The 14,199-nt window shown below is 41.3% G+C and overlaps 1 protein-coding gene across 6 annotated transcripts in view; it reads right to left on the reverse strand.

Moving 5' to 3' along the window:
• The window catches only part of EZH1 (enhancer of zeste 1 polycomb repressive complex 2 subunit), a 193,452-nt gene that overhangs the window by 160,852 nt on the left and 18,401 nt on the right, over window positions 1-14,199 (reverse strand). For 3 of the 6 annotated variants that reach the window (XR_016311529.1, XM_089668768.1, XM_089668765.1), the window contains exons 2-3: window positions 4,542-4,574; window positions 808-928 (exon numbers count right to left, since the gene is read on the reverse strand). Coding sequence is in view for 5 of the 6 variants with exons in the window: in XM_089668765.1 (XP_089524891.1) it covers window positions 808-928; window positions 4,542-4,574 (154 nt within the window). In the remaining variant the exon portion in view is untranslated. Of the gene's footprint in view, window positions 1-807; window positions 929-4,293; window positions 4,519-4,541; window positions 4,575-14,199 lie in introns of those variants that run through there. The other 3 variants (XM_089668770.1, XM_089668767.1, XM_089668766.1) reach the window with 2 other exon arrangements.

The following is a 14,199-nucleotide window of genomic DNA, read 5'->3' on the forward strand; positions in this document are numbered from 1 at the left end:
AGTTGTAGGAGGACAGAGAAATAAACTTAGACCAGACAGTTAAAGGATAAGTTCATCTTTCGTAACATGTTACACTCATATTCAGAGTGCAGCCCAACCTGACGATCCTCATTATGACAGCTAACGGGGGATCTTCTCCTCCCCACTAGCAGTCACGATTTTTAAAAAATGCAGTGGTGCGGGGCTCCGCCCTCCCAGCAGCATCACTCATTCACAGTATAATGTCAACTTGAAGTTTTCAATGAACTACCATGGTGCTCCACAGCGCAGTGGTAGTTCACTGAGCCTTCCTGTCAGTGGGTATCTGCTAGCCCATATGGGATGTACGAGCAAGTAGATATACCGACAGATAAGGGGAGAGACCTGCATGGCACCAGCAATCTGCTGATCGCTGGTGCAATGCTTTAGAGGCTCCGGTAACAAAAAATAATAAATAAATGCACATTTTTTTACCTATGGTAAAAGGAGAACTTATCCTTTAAGGTCTGGCATATAGATATGGTAATTATGGCAGGTTGCAGGGCAGGACCTGCAATTAAGAATAAGTCTAAAAAAGTTAAGACGAGGAATGAGAAAAAGTAGAAAAAAAGTTTACTTCTGTTAATGCAGGGAGAAAACACAGGTTCTTTTACACTAGCAAAAAAATTCAGGGATTCTGGGAGTGGGAGGAATTATACTTGGCTGCCCTTACAGCTTTGTTTGCCAGTGTCCAGTCTCCTGAAGGCAGCAGCATAGCCCAATGCATCTGAATAAACATATGTTATAAAATCATTTGTGATCAGTAGATTATTTTAAAAGATCACTGACCCCAGCTGCAGTATTGGCCTGCATTCTCTTTAGCTGTAGAAGACGCATATACTCCAGTCGAGCTCTCTTCTTCCAGTACAGGAGAGACTTGGTATATTGGGGGCTGGGGGGCTCCATCATCCTGAAGAACAAGAACACAAGTTACAAATATTGCACTGGATCCCAAAGCAACCAAATGACCAGTATGCTATATTTTTTGTTTCACTTGATAATTTGTGACAGTTGCAAACAAACTGATTGGTTAGGCTGCATTCACATCTGAGCAGAGTGATTTTCAGGTGTTTTTATTTGCAAATGCTTTAGATGTGTATTACATGCATTTTACATGTGTATTCAAGCTTCAGGTGTTTTTGTTTTTCCCAATGGAAACCACAAGGGGAAGGAGACTAGTGCTTACAGACTGAAACATTTCTGAAATACTCCTGGAAAAACTCTCAAAATGCTTGACTTGAGCATCTAAATGTATTCTCATTGCAGACTATAGGGCCAAAAGCCCAAATCTGCCCCAAAATTAGCTCATGTAGGTCTTCGAGTGTCAGGTATTGAGCGACAGGTACCAAAGAACGCAAATGTGAACAGCCACCATTAAATTACATATGATTTTGTTTGTGGAGAATTTTGGAGCTTTGAGCTTCAAGCTACAAAACACTTAGGTGTGAATAGAGCCAGGTCAAATTATTTTCTTTCAATTTTGTTTACAGTAATAAGGTCTACTGCAATATTCATTGGTTGGGCTACTAACACTCAACCATCTGTAAATCCATCCTTCGGAATCTCTTAGACCAGTGTTTCTCACCCTTTTTCTAATCACGGCACCCTTGAAAAGTATTTTCAGGCTTGAGGCACCCCAGTATAAGGTCTGGTTCACATTACTGTGTGTTGGAAATGCATGAAGAATCATGCACATTCCCGACATGCAAACAAATAAGCTGCTCTTTAGTAGACACACAGGGGTGCCATTAATTCCTAATAGTACCCCCATGCATTGGCAAATGTGGTGCGTTTCAGTGCGCCATGATTTTAAAAGATGATTCAGGGACTTCTTTCCCTGCGGTTTGTGGGTAGTGAAGCCCATTACCCTACACACAGCTGCAAAGATATGAACCAAGGGCTTTTTCCACATGTAAAGTTGGGGGATGGTAAAGCCACACAGTTGAGCTGCGTTTTTACTATGCCCAACTGCTCCCCTTTTAGCTTCAGAGGTCGTACACACACTGTGTGCATGACAGGAAGTATATCTCTATGTGAATGGGGCTGTGCTGTAACTGCCCCACAACTGTGTGCATTGCACGCGGCACAGTGATGTGTCATTTAGAGGGTTCACTGCCTGTCAAATGCCTCTGAAACAGAATCTGAGCATGGGTTGCTTTTCAAAGGAGCAGCAATCCTTGCCACTCTAGTGAACAAAACCTAAAAAAAAAAAACTGTTCCAATCATACAGGATTAGGGTTCAAGATTAAAAGTACTGTAAGTACACACATGCATATAAACATACACATACATACACAAAAGTTTTCAGCAGTACAGTACTTGCACTTGCTGCCGGATACCATACTTGAGGGGGAGACAGGGAGTTCAGAACCCTGGAAGACACCTCCCTTTTCCTCGGCTCTACACATAACTGTGCTGACTGAGCTCCCAATGTGCCGATATTCAACAGAGGAGCAGAAGCTCAGTTGAATCTGAATGCCTTTCTGTACCAGGATGCTGCGGCACCCCTGACGACCTCAGCCAGAACCATGGTTAAGGAAAGCTGTGTTAGTTACATTTAACTGCTACTACTCAAAGGTTACTTTATTATTTTTCTACAGACTTTTGTCTGTATCTCTGAAACTATTTAAGGTGTTTATTTCCTTAAAATATTAATTTAAGCAATGTGTTATTTTAAAGTGGTTTTAAACCTCAGCCATGAAATCTATAGAGTTTACTTATCTCTCTCCAAAGCTCTAAGTGGCATTTCTCTCTGGTGCTTTGTTCCTCTGTTATAAGGACATGTCACTTCTGAGACGTTTTTCCAACATACGAGATAAATTTGTGTGAGGGAAGGGGGGAGCTCAGCAGACAACTTGTCTATTCAGAACATAGCTCCTATGTGCTGTGTGAAAGGGGTGTGTGTGTCCCTTTCTTCCAATCAGCTTTCACAGAGCTCTAACTGCAGCTCCCTGCCAGCTCCTCTGGGATACTGAGAAATGCAGAAGGATTTTACCTAAAATCAGCACGTTTAAAGGGATGTAGAAAAGAGAAGACTGCAAATAAACAAGTAAAACTTATATTCTGTGTATCAGCTGAGGCTATTCACTTCACTGGGTATATGAGAGGGTTTACAACCACTTTACTTACCTTACAAAAGTTATTAAAGTGTTACTAAACCCACAACAGTAAAATCACTCTGTATATGCAGTAAAGCATGCTTGTTATACTCACTGTGGAACCTAAGGGGTTAATCCTCTGCATTGTGTAAAAAGGCTACTTGATCCTGTCTTCTCTGCCCCTCCTCTTGTTCAAATGTCCACGTTGATAAGACAGACTGAACCGTAGCCGTTCTGCACGTGCTCAGTTTAGTGTGTACTGATAGAGAGGTTTTTTTTTTTTCTTGGGAGAGTGCATGTGATCAGCACAGGGCCAATCAGCACTGTCCAGACAGACGTCAGGGGTTTTGCATCCTCCTAGAGCAGAAAGGAAACTCCTCCTACAAGTTTTAACCACTGCTCTGCTGAAGTCACAAGACTGCTCTAACTGCTGATGAGAAAAGGTATTTAGCAGTTTATATTTACTAAAATAATTGCACTTCCATGTTCTGTGTACTGTGGGAGACCAGATACAGTGAATGTAGGGTCGTGGGTTTAGTAACACTTTAATTCTGATTTTTTTTCCCTCTGCTTAGAATACCTGGTTGATCCTGCCAGTCCTCTTATATGCAAAGCACGGAAGTGGATCTGTACTTGCATGGTCAGTTTGCATCTCATGGATGCTGTGCAAGTGTACAGCATGACTGTATCTTCCATAATGTGTTCTGCAGCACAACCCTGTACTGTACTATTGATTGACAGTGACTTCCAGACCTAACCTCATTGTCAAACTGAAGAAAATATAGTCATGCCCAATGTTAGCTCCATGTTGAAATCTGCAGAGGAATTGCAGTCAAGTGAGCAGCGGGAGAATGTTGTAAGAAGGTATAAAAACAGCAATTTAATGATTTCATAAAATTTGATTTAATGTAGCCCCTTTAATTACATGCTGTTGTGTCATTTTTATGCATTGTGGCATCACAACTATTTTAAAGTGGATGTACACCCTAGCTTGACATTTAGCTCACTAATACACAGAGTATCATAAATACTTGCCATTTTCTAATTCAATTTTTTACACCTCAGCAGAGCCAAAGAGCTGAGAGATTGCTTCTACTATGTTTCTGATCTGACATGCTGCACTGCATAAAAGGAACAACTAAGCTGAGTATACCAGGTAAAAACTGTGGGTACTTACAAATCAGCTTCTGAGAGCATGGATGAAAGAGAAAAGATTGCAACAAAGGATTGTTTGAATGGTGGTTAAAGAACCTCAATCAATCATCAGACAAATTCAAGCTGACCTTCAGGCACAGGGTACAACTATGTCAGCTTGCACTATACGTTGTCATCTGAGTGAAAAGGCGCTATGGTAGGAGACCCAGGAGGACCCCACTGCTGACACAGGAACATAAAGAAGCCAGACTGGAGTTTGCCAAAACTTACCAGAGGAAGCCAAAATCCTTTTGGGAGAATGGGCTGTGGACAGACAAAACAAAATTACAGCTTTTTGGTAAAGCCCATCATTCTACTGTTTTCAGAAAAATAAATGAGGCCTTTAGAGAAAGAAAATACAGTCCCTACAGTCAAACATGGTGAAGGTTCACTGATGTTTTGGGGTCGCTTTGCTGTTTCAGGCACTGGATGTCTTGACCGTGTGCATGGCATTATGAAATCTGAAGACTACCAAAGAATTCTGGGGTGCAATCTAGGGCCCAGTGTCAGAAAGGGTCAGTACTGTGAGAGTAAGGTAACATATGGGTCAGTACTGTGAAAGTGAGAGGACACATAGGACAGTATTGTAAGAATGAGAGAACATATGGATCAGTATTGTAAAAGTGAAACAGCATATGGGTCAGTACTTTGAGAGAGTGAGATTACATATGGGTCAATACTGTAAGACTGAAAAAATATATAGCTCAGTACTGCGAAAGTGACAGAACCTATGCGTCAAGACTGAAAGAGCATATCAGTCAATACTATGGGAATGAGAGACTGTATACAAGGACTGTATGAGTGAGAGAAAATATGGGTCAGCGCTGTGAAAATGAGAGAAAACATGGGTCAGTACTGTAAGAGTAAGAACATAGAGATCAGTGCTGTGAGACTAACTAAACATATGGGTCAGTACCACAAGACTGAAAAAGAATATGGACCTGTACTGTAAGAGTGAGATAACATATAGGTCAATACTGTGAGAACGAGAGTACATATGGGTTAGTACTGTTAGACAGCAATGAGTCACTACAGTGAGATTTGGAAAACATATGGGTCAGTACTGTAAGAATGAGAGAACATGTGGGTCAGTACTGTATGAAAGAAAAAAGTGTGTAGGTCAGTACTGTGAAAGTGGGAGACAATATGGGTCAGCATTGAAAGAATGAGAGAGCATATGGATCAGGACTCTGCAAGTGAGAAAACATATGGGTCTGTACTAGAAGGTCTCATGCATACTGGACATTGTAAAAATGCCAGTAACATTAGCTGTAGACTGCTGCGTTAAAAACAAGAGTTTTGTTGCGTGTTTTAGCATTAGCTTTTTTTCAGCTTTTTTTAGTATTTTTTAGCATAACTATACTGCCACAAAAGCTGGAAGCTCAAAAAAACACTCAAATGCCGGATAGTTGTGTATTTTAGCTTTTTTCAGAGTTAGAGTATTTACAGCTAAAAAATCTTGAAACCATTAGTTCTGGGTTTTTTCCAGCCAGAAAACGCCACTGCTAAAAAAGGCTGATTAAAGCCTGTGTGTGCATGGACACATAGGATAACAAGCTGGGGAGTTTACTGGCTGTAGAAAAAAATGCCAGAAGCCAAAAACAGCAGCTGTAAAAAAGCCCAGTGTGCATGAGGCCTAAGAGAACATATGGGTCAGTACTGTAAAAGTGAGATATCACATTGGTCAGTATTTTGAGAACAAGAGAACATAAATACAGTACTGTAAGAAACCATAAGAAGCAGTACTGTTCGAGAACATATGATTCAGTACTGTGAGACTAAGAAAGCATTAGGGTGAGAGTAAGAGAACATATGGTTTAGCACTGTGAAAGTGAGAGAACATGTAGGACAGTACTGTGAAAGTGAGAGAACAAGTGGGACAGTACTGTGAGAATGAGATAACATATAGGTCATTAATGTGAGATTGAGAAAACATATGAGTCAGAACTGTTAGAGAGCATATGGGTCAGTACTCTGAGACTCAGAAAAAACATGGGTCAGTACGGTAAGAGTGAGAGAGTACAGTCATGGCCGAAATTGTTGGCACCCTTGATATTTTTCCTGAAAATCAAGTATTTCACACAAAAAAGGTATTGCATTAACACATGTTTTGCTATACACATGTTTATTCCCTTTGTATGTATTGGAACAAATATAAAACAGAGGCAGAAAAGCAAATATGACATAATGTCACACAAAACCCCAAAAATGGGCTGGACAAAAGTATTGGCACCCTTAACTTAATATTTGGTTGCACACCCTTTGGAAAACATAACTGAAATCAGTCGCTTCCTATAACCATCAATAAGCTTCTGACACCTCTCACCCGGAATTTTGGACCACTCTTCCTTTGCAAACAGCTCCAGGTCTCTCTTATTGGAAGGACACCTTTTCCCAACAGCAATTTTAAGATCTCTCCACAGGTGTTCAATGGGATTTAGATCTGGGCTCATTGCTGGCCACTTCAGAACTCTCCAGCGCTTCTTTGCCATCCATTTCTGAGTGCTTTTTGACGTATGTTTGGGGTCATTGTCCTGCTGGAAGACCCAGGATCTTGGACGCAAACCCAGCTTTCTGACACTGGGCCCTACAGTGCGACCCAAAATCCTTTGGTAATCCTCAGATTTCATGATGCCTTGCACACAGTCAAGGCACCCAGTGCCAGAGGCAGCAAAACAACCCCAAAACATCATTGAACCTCCACCATATTTTACCGTAGGTACTGTGTTTTGTTCTTTGTAGGCCTCATTCCGTTTTCGGTAAACAGTAGAATGATGTGCTTTACCGAAAAGCTCTATCTTGGTCTCATCTGTCCACAAGACGTTTTCCCAGAAGGCTTTTGGCTTACTCAAGTACATTTTGGCAAACTGTAGTCTTGCTTTTTTATGTCTCTGTGTCAGCAGTGGGGTCCTCCTGGGTCTCCTGCCATAGCGTTTCATTTCATTTAAATGTCGACGGATAGTTCGCGCTGACACTGATGCTCCCTGAGCCTGCAGGACAGCTTGAATGTCTTTGGAACATGTTTGGGGCTGCTTATCCACCATCCGGACTATTCTGCGTTGCAATCTTTCATCAATTTTCCTCATCCGTCCACGACCAGGGAGATTAGCTACAGTGCCATGGGTTGCAAACTTCTTGATAATGTTGCGCACTGTGGACAAAGGCAAATCTAGTTCTCTGGAGATGGACTTGTAACCTTGAGATTGTTGATATTTTGCCACAATTTTGGTTCTCAGGTCCTCAGACAGTTCTCGTCTCCTCTTTCTGTTGTCCATGCTTAGTGTGGCACAGACAGACACACAATGCAAAGGTTAAGTGAACGTCTCTCCTTTTTATCTGCTTTCAGGTGTGATTTCTATATTGCCCACACCTGTTACTTGCCCCAGGTGAGTTTACAGGAGCATCACATGCTTGTAACATTCTTATTTATCCGCAGTTGTGAAAGGGTGCCAATACTTTTGTCCAGCCCATTTTTGGAGGTTTGTGTGACATTATGTCGAATTTGCTTTCTTTCCTCCCTTTTTTTGTTTTGTCCCAATACACACAAAGGGAATAAACATGTGTATAGCAAAACATGTGTTAATGCAATACGTTTCGTGAGAAATACATGATTTCCTGGAGAAATATCAAGGGTGCCAACAATTTCGGCCATGACTGTATATGGGGAAGTACTGTGATGTATGAGAGCATACGGGTCAGTACTATGAGAATGAGAAAAGTACTGGTCTGTACTGTAATTCTGGTTGAACATATGGGTCAGTAGTGTAGGTGTGGGAGAACATATGGGTTCGTACTGTAAGAGTGAAAAATATATGGATCAGAACTAGAACATATACAGTTGCAAGAAAAAGTATGTGAACCCCTTGGGATTACGTGGAGTTTTGCATGAATTGGGCATAAAATGTGCTCTGAACGTCATCTAAGTCACAACAATAGAAGAACACAGTCTGCTGAACATAATACTATACAAACATTAGATGTTGCCATGGTTTAATTGCACATAACATGTAAACATTCACAGTGCAGGGAGGAAAAAGTATGTGAACCTTTGGACTTAATACCTGGTTGACCCTCCTTTGGCAGCAATAACCTCAACCAAACGTTTCCTGTAGTTACAGATCAGACCTGCACAACGATCCGGAGTAATTTTGGACCACTCCTCTTCACAAAACTGTTTCAATGTAGCAATATTCTTGGGATGTCTGGTGTGAATCGCTCTCTTAAGGTCATGCCACAGCATTTCAATCGGGTTGAGGTCAGGACTCTGACTGGGCCACTCCAGAAGGTGTATTCTGTGCTGTTGCAGCCATTGTTTTGTTGATTTACTTGTATGCTTTGGGTCATTGTCCTGTTGCATCACCCATCCTCTGCGGAGCTTCAGTTGGCGGACAGATGGTCGTACGTTTTCCTGCAAAATGTCTTGATAAACTCTGGAATTCATTTTCCCATCAATGACAACAATCCGTCCAGGCCCTGAGGCAGCAAAGCAGCCCCAAACCATGATGCTTCCTCCGCCATGTTTTACAGTGGGGATGAGGTTTTGATGTTGGTGTGCTGTGCCTTTTTTTCTCCACACATAGTGTTGTGTGTTCTTCCCAAACAACTCAATCTTGGTTTCATCTGTCCACAGTATATTTTGCCAGTAGTGCTGTGGAACATCCAGGTGCTCTTTTGCAAACTTCAAACATGCTGCAATATTCTTTTTGGACAGCAATGGCTTCCTCCGTGGTGTACTCCCATGTACTCCATTCTTGTTTAATGTTTTCCTTATTGTAGATGTGTCAACAAAAATGTTAGCATGTGCCAGACATTTCTGTAGGTCTTTAGCTGACACTCTGGGATTCTTTTTTACTCATGCAGCATTCTGCACTGTGCTCTTGCAGTCATTTTTACAGGACGACCACGCCTAGGGAGAGTAGCAACAGTGCTAAACTTTCTCCATTTGTAGACAGTCTGTCTTACCGTGGACACATGAACATCAAGGCTTTTGGAGATACTTTTGTAACCCTTTCCAGCTTCATGCAAGTCAACAATTCTTGATCGTCGGTCTTCTGAGAGCTCTTTTCTGAGAGGCATGGTTCACATCAGACAGTGCTTCTTGAAACCAGTAAACCCAAAACAGGTGTGTGTTTTTTAAGGGCAGGACAGCTGTCAGCAACACATCCAATATCATCACACTGATTGGAGTCAAGGTTGGCTCACTCCTGGCTCCAATTAGCTCTGGGAGAAGTCATTAAGCTAGAGCCTCACATACTTTTTGCTCCCTGCACTGTGAATGTTTACATGTTATGTGCAATTAAACCATGGCAACATCTAACGTTTGTGTAGTATTATGTTCAGCAGACTGTGTTCTTCTATTGTTGTGACTTAGATGACGTTCAGAGCACATTTTATGCCCAATTCATGCAAAACTCCATGTAATCCCAAGGGGTTCACATACTTTTTCTTGCAACTGTAGGTCATAACTGTAATAGTGAGAGAAAATACGAGTCAGTACTTTGGGGGTGAGAGAACATATACTGTACAGTACTGTGCAAAAGGTTATAGGCAGATGTGAAGAATTGCTGTAAAGTAAGAATGCTTTCAAAAATATATATTTCATTTTTTATTTCTATTCATTTACAAAATGGAAAGCAAATGAACAGAAGAGTAATCCAAATCAAATCAATATTTGGTGTGACCTTTTCTGTGCGAATTCCACACTGCATCAGAATCACACCCCGTTCATGGGAACCGCTGAGGGTGTGTATGCTAAGTTAACAACACCCCGAAATCGGTACGCAAAACACGGTGCGACGTGCAGAATCAGATCAAAGGTGTGAATACCCATGCGATCCGATTCTAGTGCAGACCAAAAAAAAGGTCCTGCACCATTAGAGCCATACAAAATGTATGGCTCCAATTGCACCGCAAACAATTTGCATGTGATTTGCACAGGAATGCGGTGCGGTTCCTGTGTGAATCACATGTGATGTACTGAACAGCATACAGTATATGTGAACCCGGGCTTACACAGTTTTTGAAGGAACTCTGCAGTTAAGTTGTTTTAAACATCTTGGAGAACTAAGCACAGATCTTCTGTGGATGTAGGCTGCCTCAAATCCTTTTGTATCTTCTTGTCATCCCAGACAGACTCCATGATGGTGAGATCAGGACTCCTTTATGATGAAGATAGTTCTTAACCACTTGTTGTTCGCCCACAGTACAATTACTTCGGGTGGGCGGCACATGTAGGCTGGATTACTTACATGTACGCCATCCAGACTGCAAAGGTTTAGGAGCGGGCTGTGGCTTCCCCCCATATTGCAGCTCCTGGTACCAAGCCGCTTTGAGTGGCCTGGGGATCACATGATCACAATTTTAACAAAGCTGTTAAGAATTAATCTCATTCATAACAGCACTGCTCAATTTACCAGTGAGCTGTGATGGGCCCACAGCTATCACATGGTACCTGGCTCAATCACAGCACCCTGTACCATGTGAACTGTAGCCAATCACAGATCACTAGTAATCACAGCTATTATGAATGAGACTCATGCATGACAATTCAAAGCATTGCTTTTACAATTATGCAAAAGTGTACAAAAAAAACCTTGATTACCCCACCCAGAGTAGTAAAGTGTTACTATGGTGACACTGAACTGTTCGGATGAAAGTATGTAAAAAATAAAAAAACAATTTAGTTTCTTTATTTTTAACATACTGTCACCAGTCAGTGTCCCTGATCGCCATCACACAGTCATATGATTACACTGTACTGCTCTGGTGACAGTATGTGAAAAAAAAAAAACAAAAAAAAACACATTTTATTTAATTTGTTAATTTTCCAAAAAAGTGTGACAAAAAAAAAAAAATCACAACTTCAAAAAACTCACCATGCCACTTACTAAATACCTCAGATTACTTTCCAAAAAGGGTCATTTGGGGGGCATTTGTACTATCCTAGCAATTTAGGAGGGCCTCAAGAAATTAGATCAGCCGTCGGTGCACCAGGATTGATCAGTTTCCAAATGTATATACAGTGAAGGAAGTATTTGATCCCCTGCTGATTTTGCCCACTTACAAAGAAATGATCAGTCAAAAATTGAATGGTAGGTGTATTGTAACACTGAGAAACAGAATAGCAACACAAAATTCAAAAGAAAGGCATGTCTAACAAATTATGCACTGATTTGCATAAAAATATATAAAGACTCAGCGAGCGCTTAATAAAAAAGCAGCTATTGCACTAAAAGGAAAACCATATGCCTTCAAGAAATAAATAAGATAATTGTGGAGCGCTAAAACGTATGTCATAAATAAATCAGTATATGAAACCAATATATAAAATAAATCCAGAGGGTGTCCTATTAGTAATTCAAATATGTGCATTGAAGGGAATGCTCTGGTAATGTAAAAAGTTCAAATGGATATAATCACAGTTCAGATAAACATCAATGCTTTCAATGATTGTGACCAAGGTAACTCTGTTATTCCCAGTAGTATACGATTCAGTATTCCGGTAAAGTGCGGGATATAGGTAAAATGCACACTCACCAGATGCGCATATATAAAGCGTGTTGTATATAGTATAGCTGGTTGAGGCGGCTGACCCATGTCCTGACTTTTATGGCGAACCGCAGGTTTGAACGCAAAAAATAAAACACCCAGTGACGATTAAATACCACCAAAAGAAAGCTCTATTTGTGTGAAAAAAAAGCGCTTAATCCCCCAGAGTTTCCTTGGTGACCATCCCAGTGCCTGGAAGAGGTTGATCCAAACATCTCTTAAAGGGAACCTTTGGCTTATCACCATCCAGTAATCCAGATGAAGGCCACCTAACTCTAAACTGATTTGCATGTTCATGAGGAAAATAAGTATTTGACCCCCCTTCACAATACATGATTTAGTACTTGGTGGCAAATCCCTTATTGGCAATCACAGAATTCAGACGTTTCCTGGAGTTGGCCACTAGGTTTGCACACATCTCAGGAGGGATTTTGGCCAACTCCTCTTGGCAGATCCTCTCCAAGTAATTAAGATTTGGTGGCTGATGTTTGGCAACTCGAACTTTCAGCTCCCTCCACAGATTTTCAATTGGATTAAGGTCTGAAGACTGGCTAGGCCACTCCAGAATTTTAATGTGCTTCTTCTTGAGCCACTCCTTTGTTGCCTTGGCCGTGTGTTTTGGATCATTGTCATGCTGGAACACCCATCCACAACCCATTTTCAAAAGCCCTGGCTGAGGGAAGAATGTTCTCACCCAGGATTTGACGGTACATTGCCCCGTCCATTGTCCCTTTGATGTAGTGCAGTTGTCCTGTCCCCTTAGCAGAAAAACACCCCCAAAGCAGAATGTTTCCACCACCATGTTTGACAGTTGTAATGGTGTTCTTGGGGTCATAGGCAGCATTCCTCCTCCTCCAAACACGGCGAGTTGAGTTGATGCCAAAGAGCTCGATTTGGGTCTCATCTGACCACAACACTTTCAACCAGTTATCCTCTGCATCATTCAGATTTTCAGTGCCAAACTTCAGACGGGCCTGGACATGTGCTTTCTTGAGTAGAGGGACCTTACGGGCACTGCAGGATTTCAGCCCTTGTCAGCGTAGTGTGTTACCAACTGTTCTCTTGGTGACTGTGATCCCAACTGCCTGGAGATCAATGACAAGAACCTCACGTGTAGTTCTGGGATGATTCCTCACTGTTCTCATGATCACGGACACTCCACAAGGTGAGATCTCGCATGGTGTACCAGACCTAGGGAGACTGACAGTTGTTTTGTGTTTCTTCCATTTGCGAATGATTGCACCAACTGTTGTCACCTTCTCACCAAGCTGTTTGGCAATACTTTGTTAGCCCAGTCCAGCCTTGTGTAGGTCTACAATCTTGTTCCTGACATCCTTGGACAGTTCTTTGGTCTTTGCAATGGTGGAGAGTTTGGAATCTGATTGTTTGATTGCTCCTGTGGACAGGTGTCTTTTATACAGGTAACAAAATGAAATTAGCAGCACCCCCTTTAAGAGACTGCTTCTAATCTCAGCTTGTTACCTGTAAAAAAAACACCTGGTAGCCAGAAATCCTGCTGAATGATAGGGGATCAAATACTTATTTCCCTTATGAACATGCAAATTGATTTTTAGACTGAACATCTCTTTGTGAGTGGGGAAACATTCAAAATCAGCAGGGGATCAAATACTTATTTCCTTCACTGTACAATAGTTTGTAGAAGCTATAACTTTCACACATACCAATTAATATACACTCATTGGAATTTTTTTTCACCAAAGACATGTAGCAGAATACATTTTGGCCTACATTTATGAAGACTTTTCACTTTTTGTTTATATACTTTGATCATTTAAAAAAAAAAAAAACAAAAAAAAACAAATACCACCAAAAGAAAGTTGTATTTGTGTGAAAAAAAATCATTTAAATTTCATTTGCGTACAGTGTTACATGACTGCACAATTGCTAGTCAAAGTAACACAGTGTCGAATAGTAAAAGGTGGACTGGTCATAAGGAGGGTAAAAATTGGCTTTAGCAGGAGGCAGTTTGTTCTTGAAGGGCTGGAGAGCAGTACAACAATGAGTGTCTGCTGGTAACAGTGAAGCATGGTGGAGGTTCCTTGCATGTTTGGGGATGCATTTCTGCAAATGGAGTTGGAGATTTGGTCAGGATCAACGGCGTCCTCAATGCTGAGAAATACAGGCAGATACTTATCCATCATGCCATGTCATCAGGGAGGCGTGTGATTGGCCCCAAATTTATTCAGCAGCAGGACAATGACCCCAAACATACAGCCAATGTCATTAAGGGCTCGTTCACATCATGGTGCAGAGATGTCTGTTTTTCTGCACATGTTCTGCAAAGGCACAACAAAATAAATTGTTCTCTATGTGCCCTGTT

This window comes from Staurois parvus, unplaced genomic scaffold (genome assembly GCF_062004578.1).
Source record: "Staurois parvus isolate SC_StPar_1 unplaced genomic scaffold, SC_StPar_1.0 ptg000063l, whole genome shotgun sequence".
NCBI lineage: Eukaryota > Metazoa > Chordata > Amphibia > Anura > Ranidae > Staurois > Staurois parvus.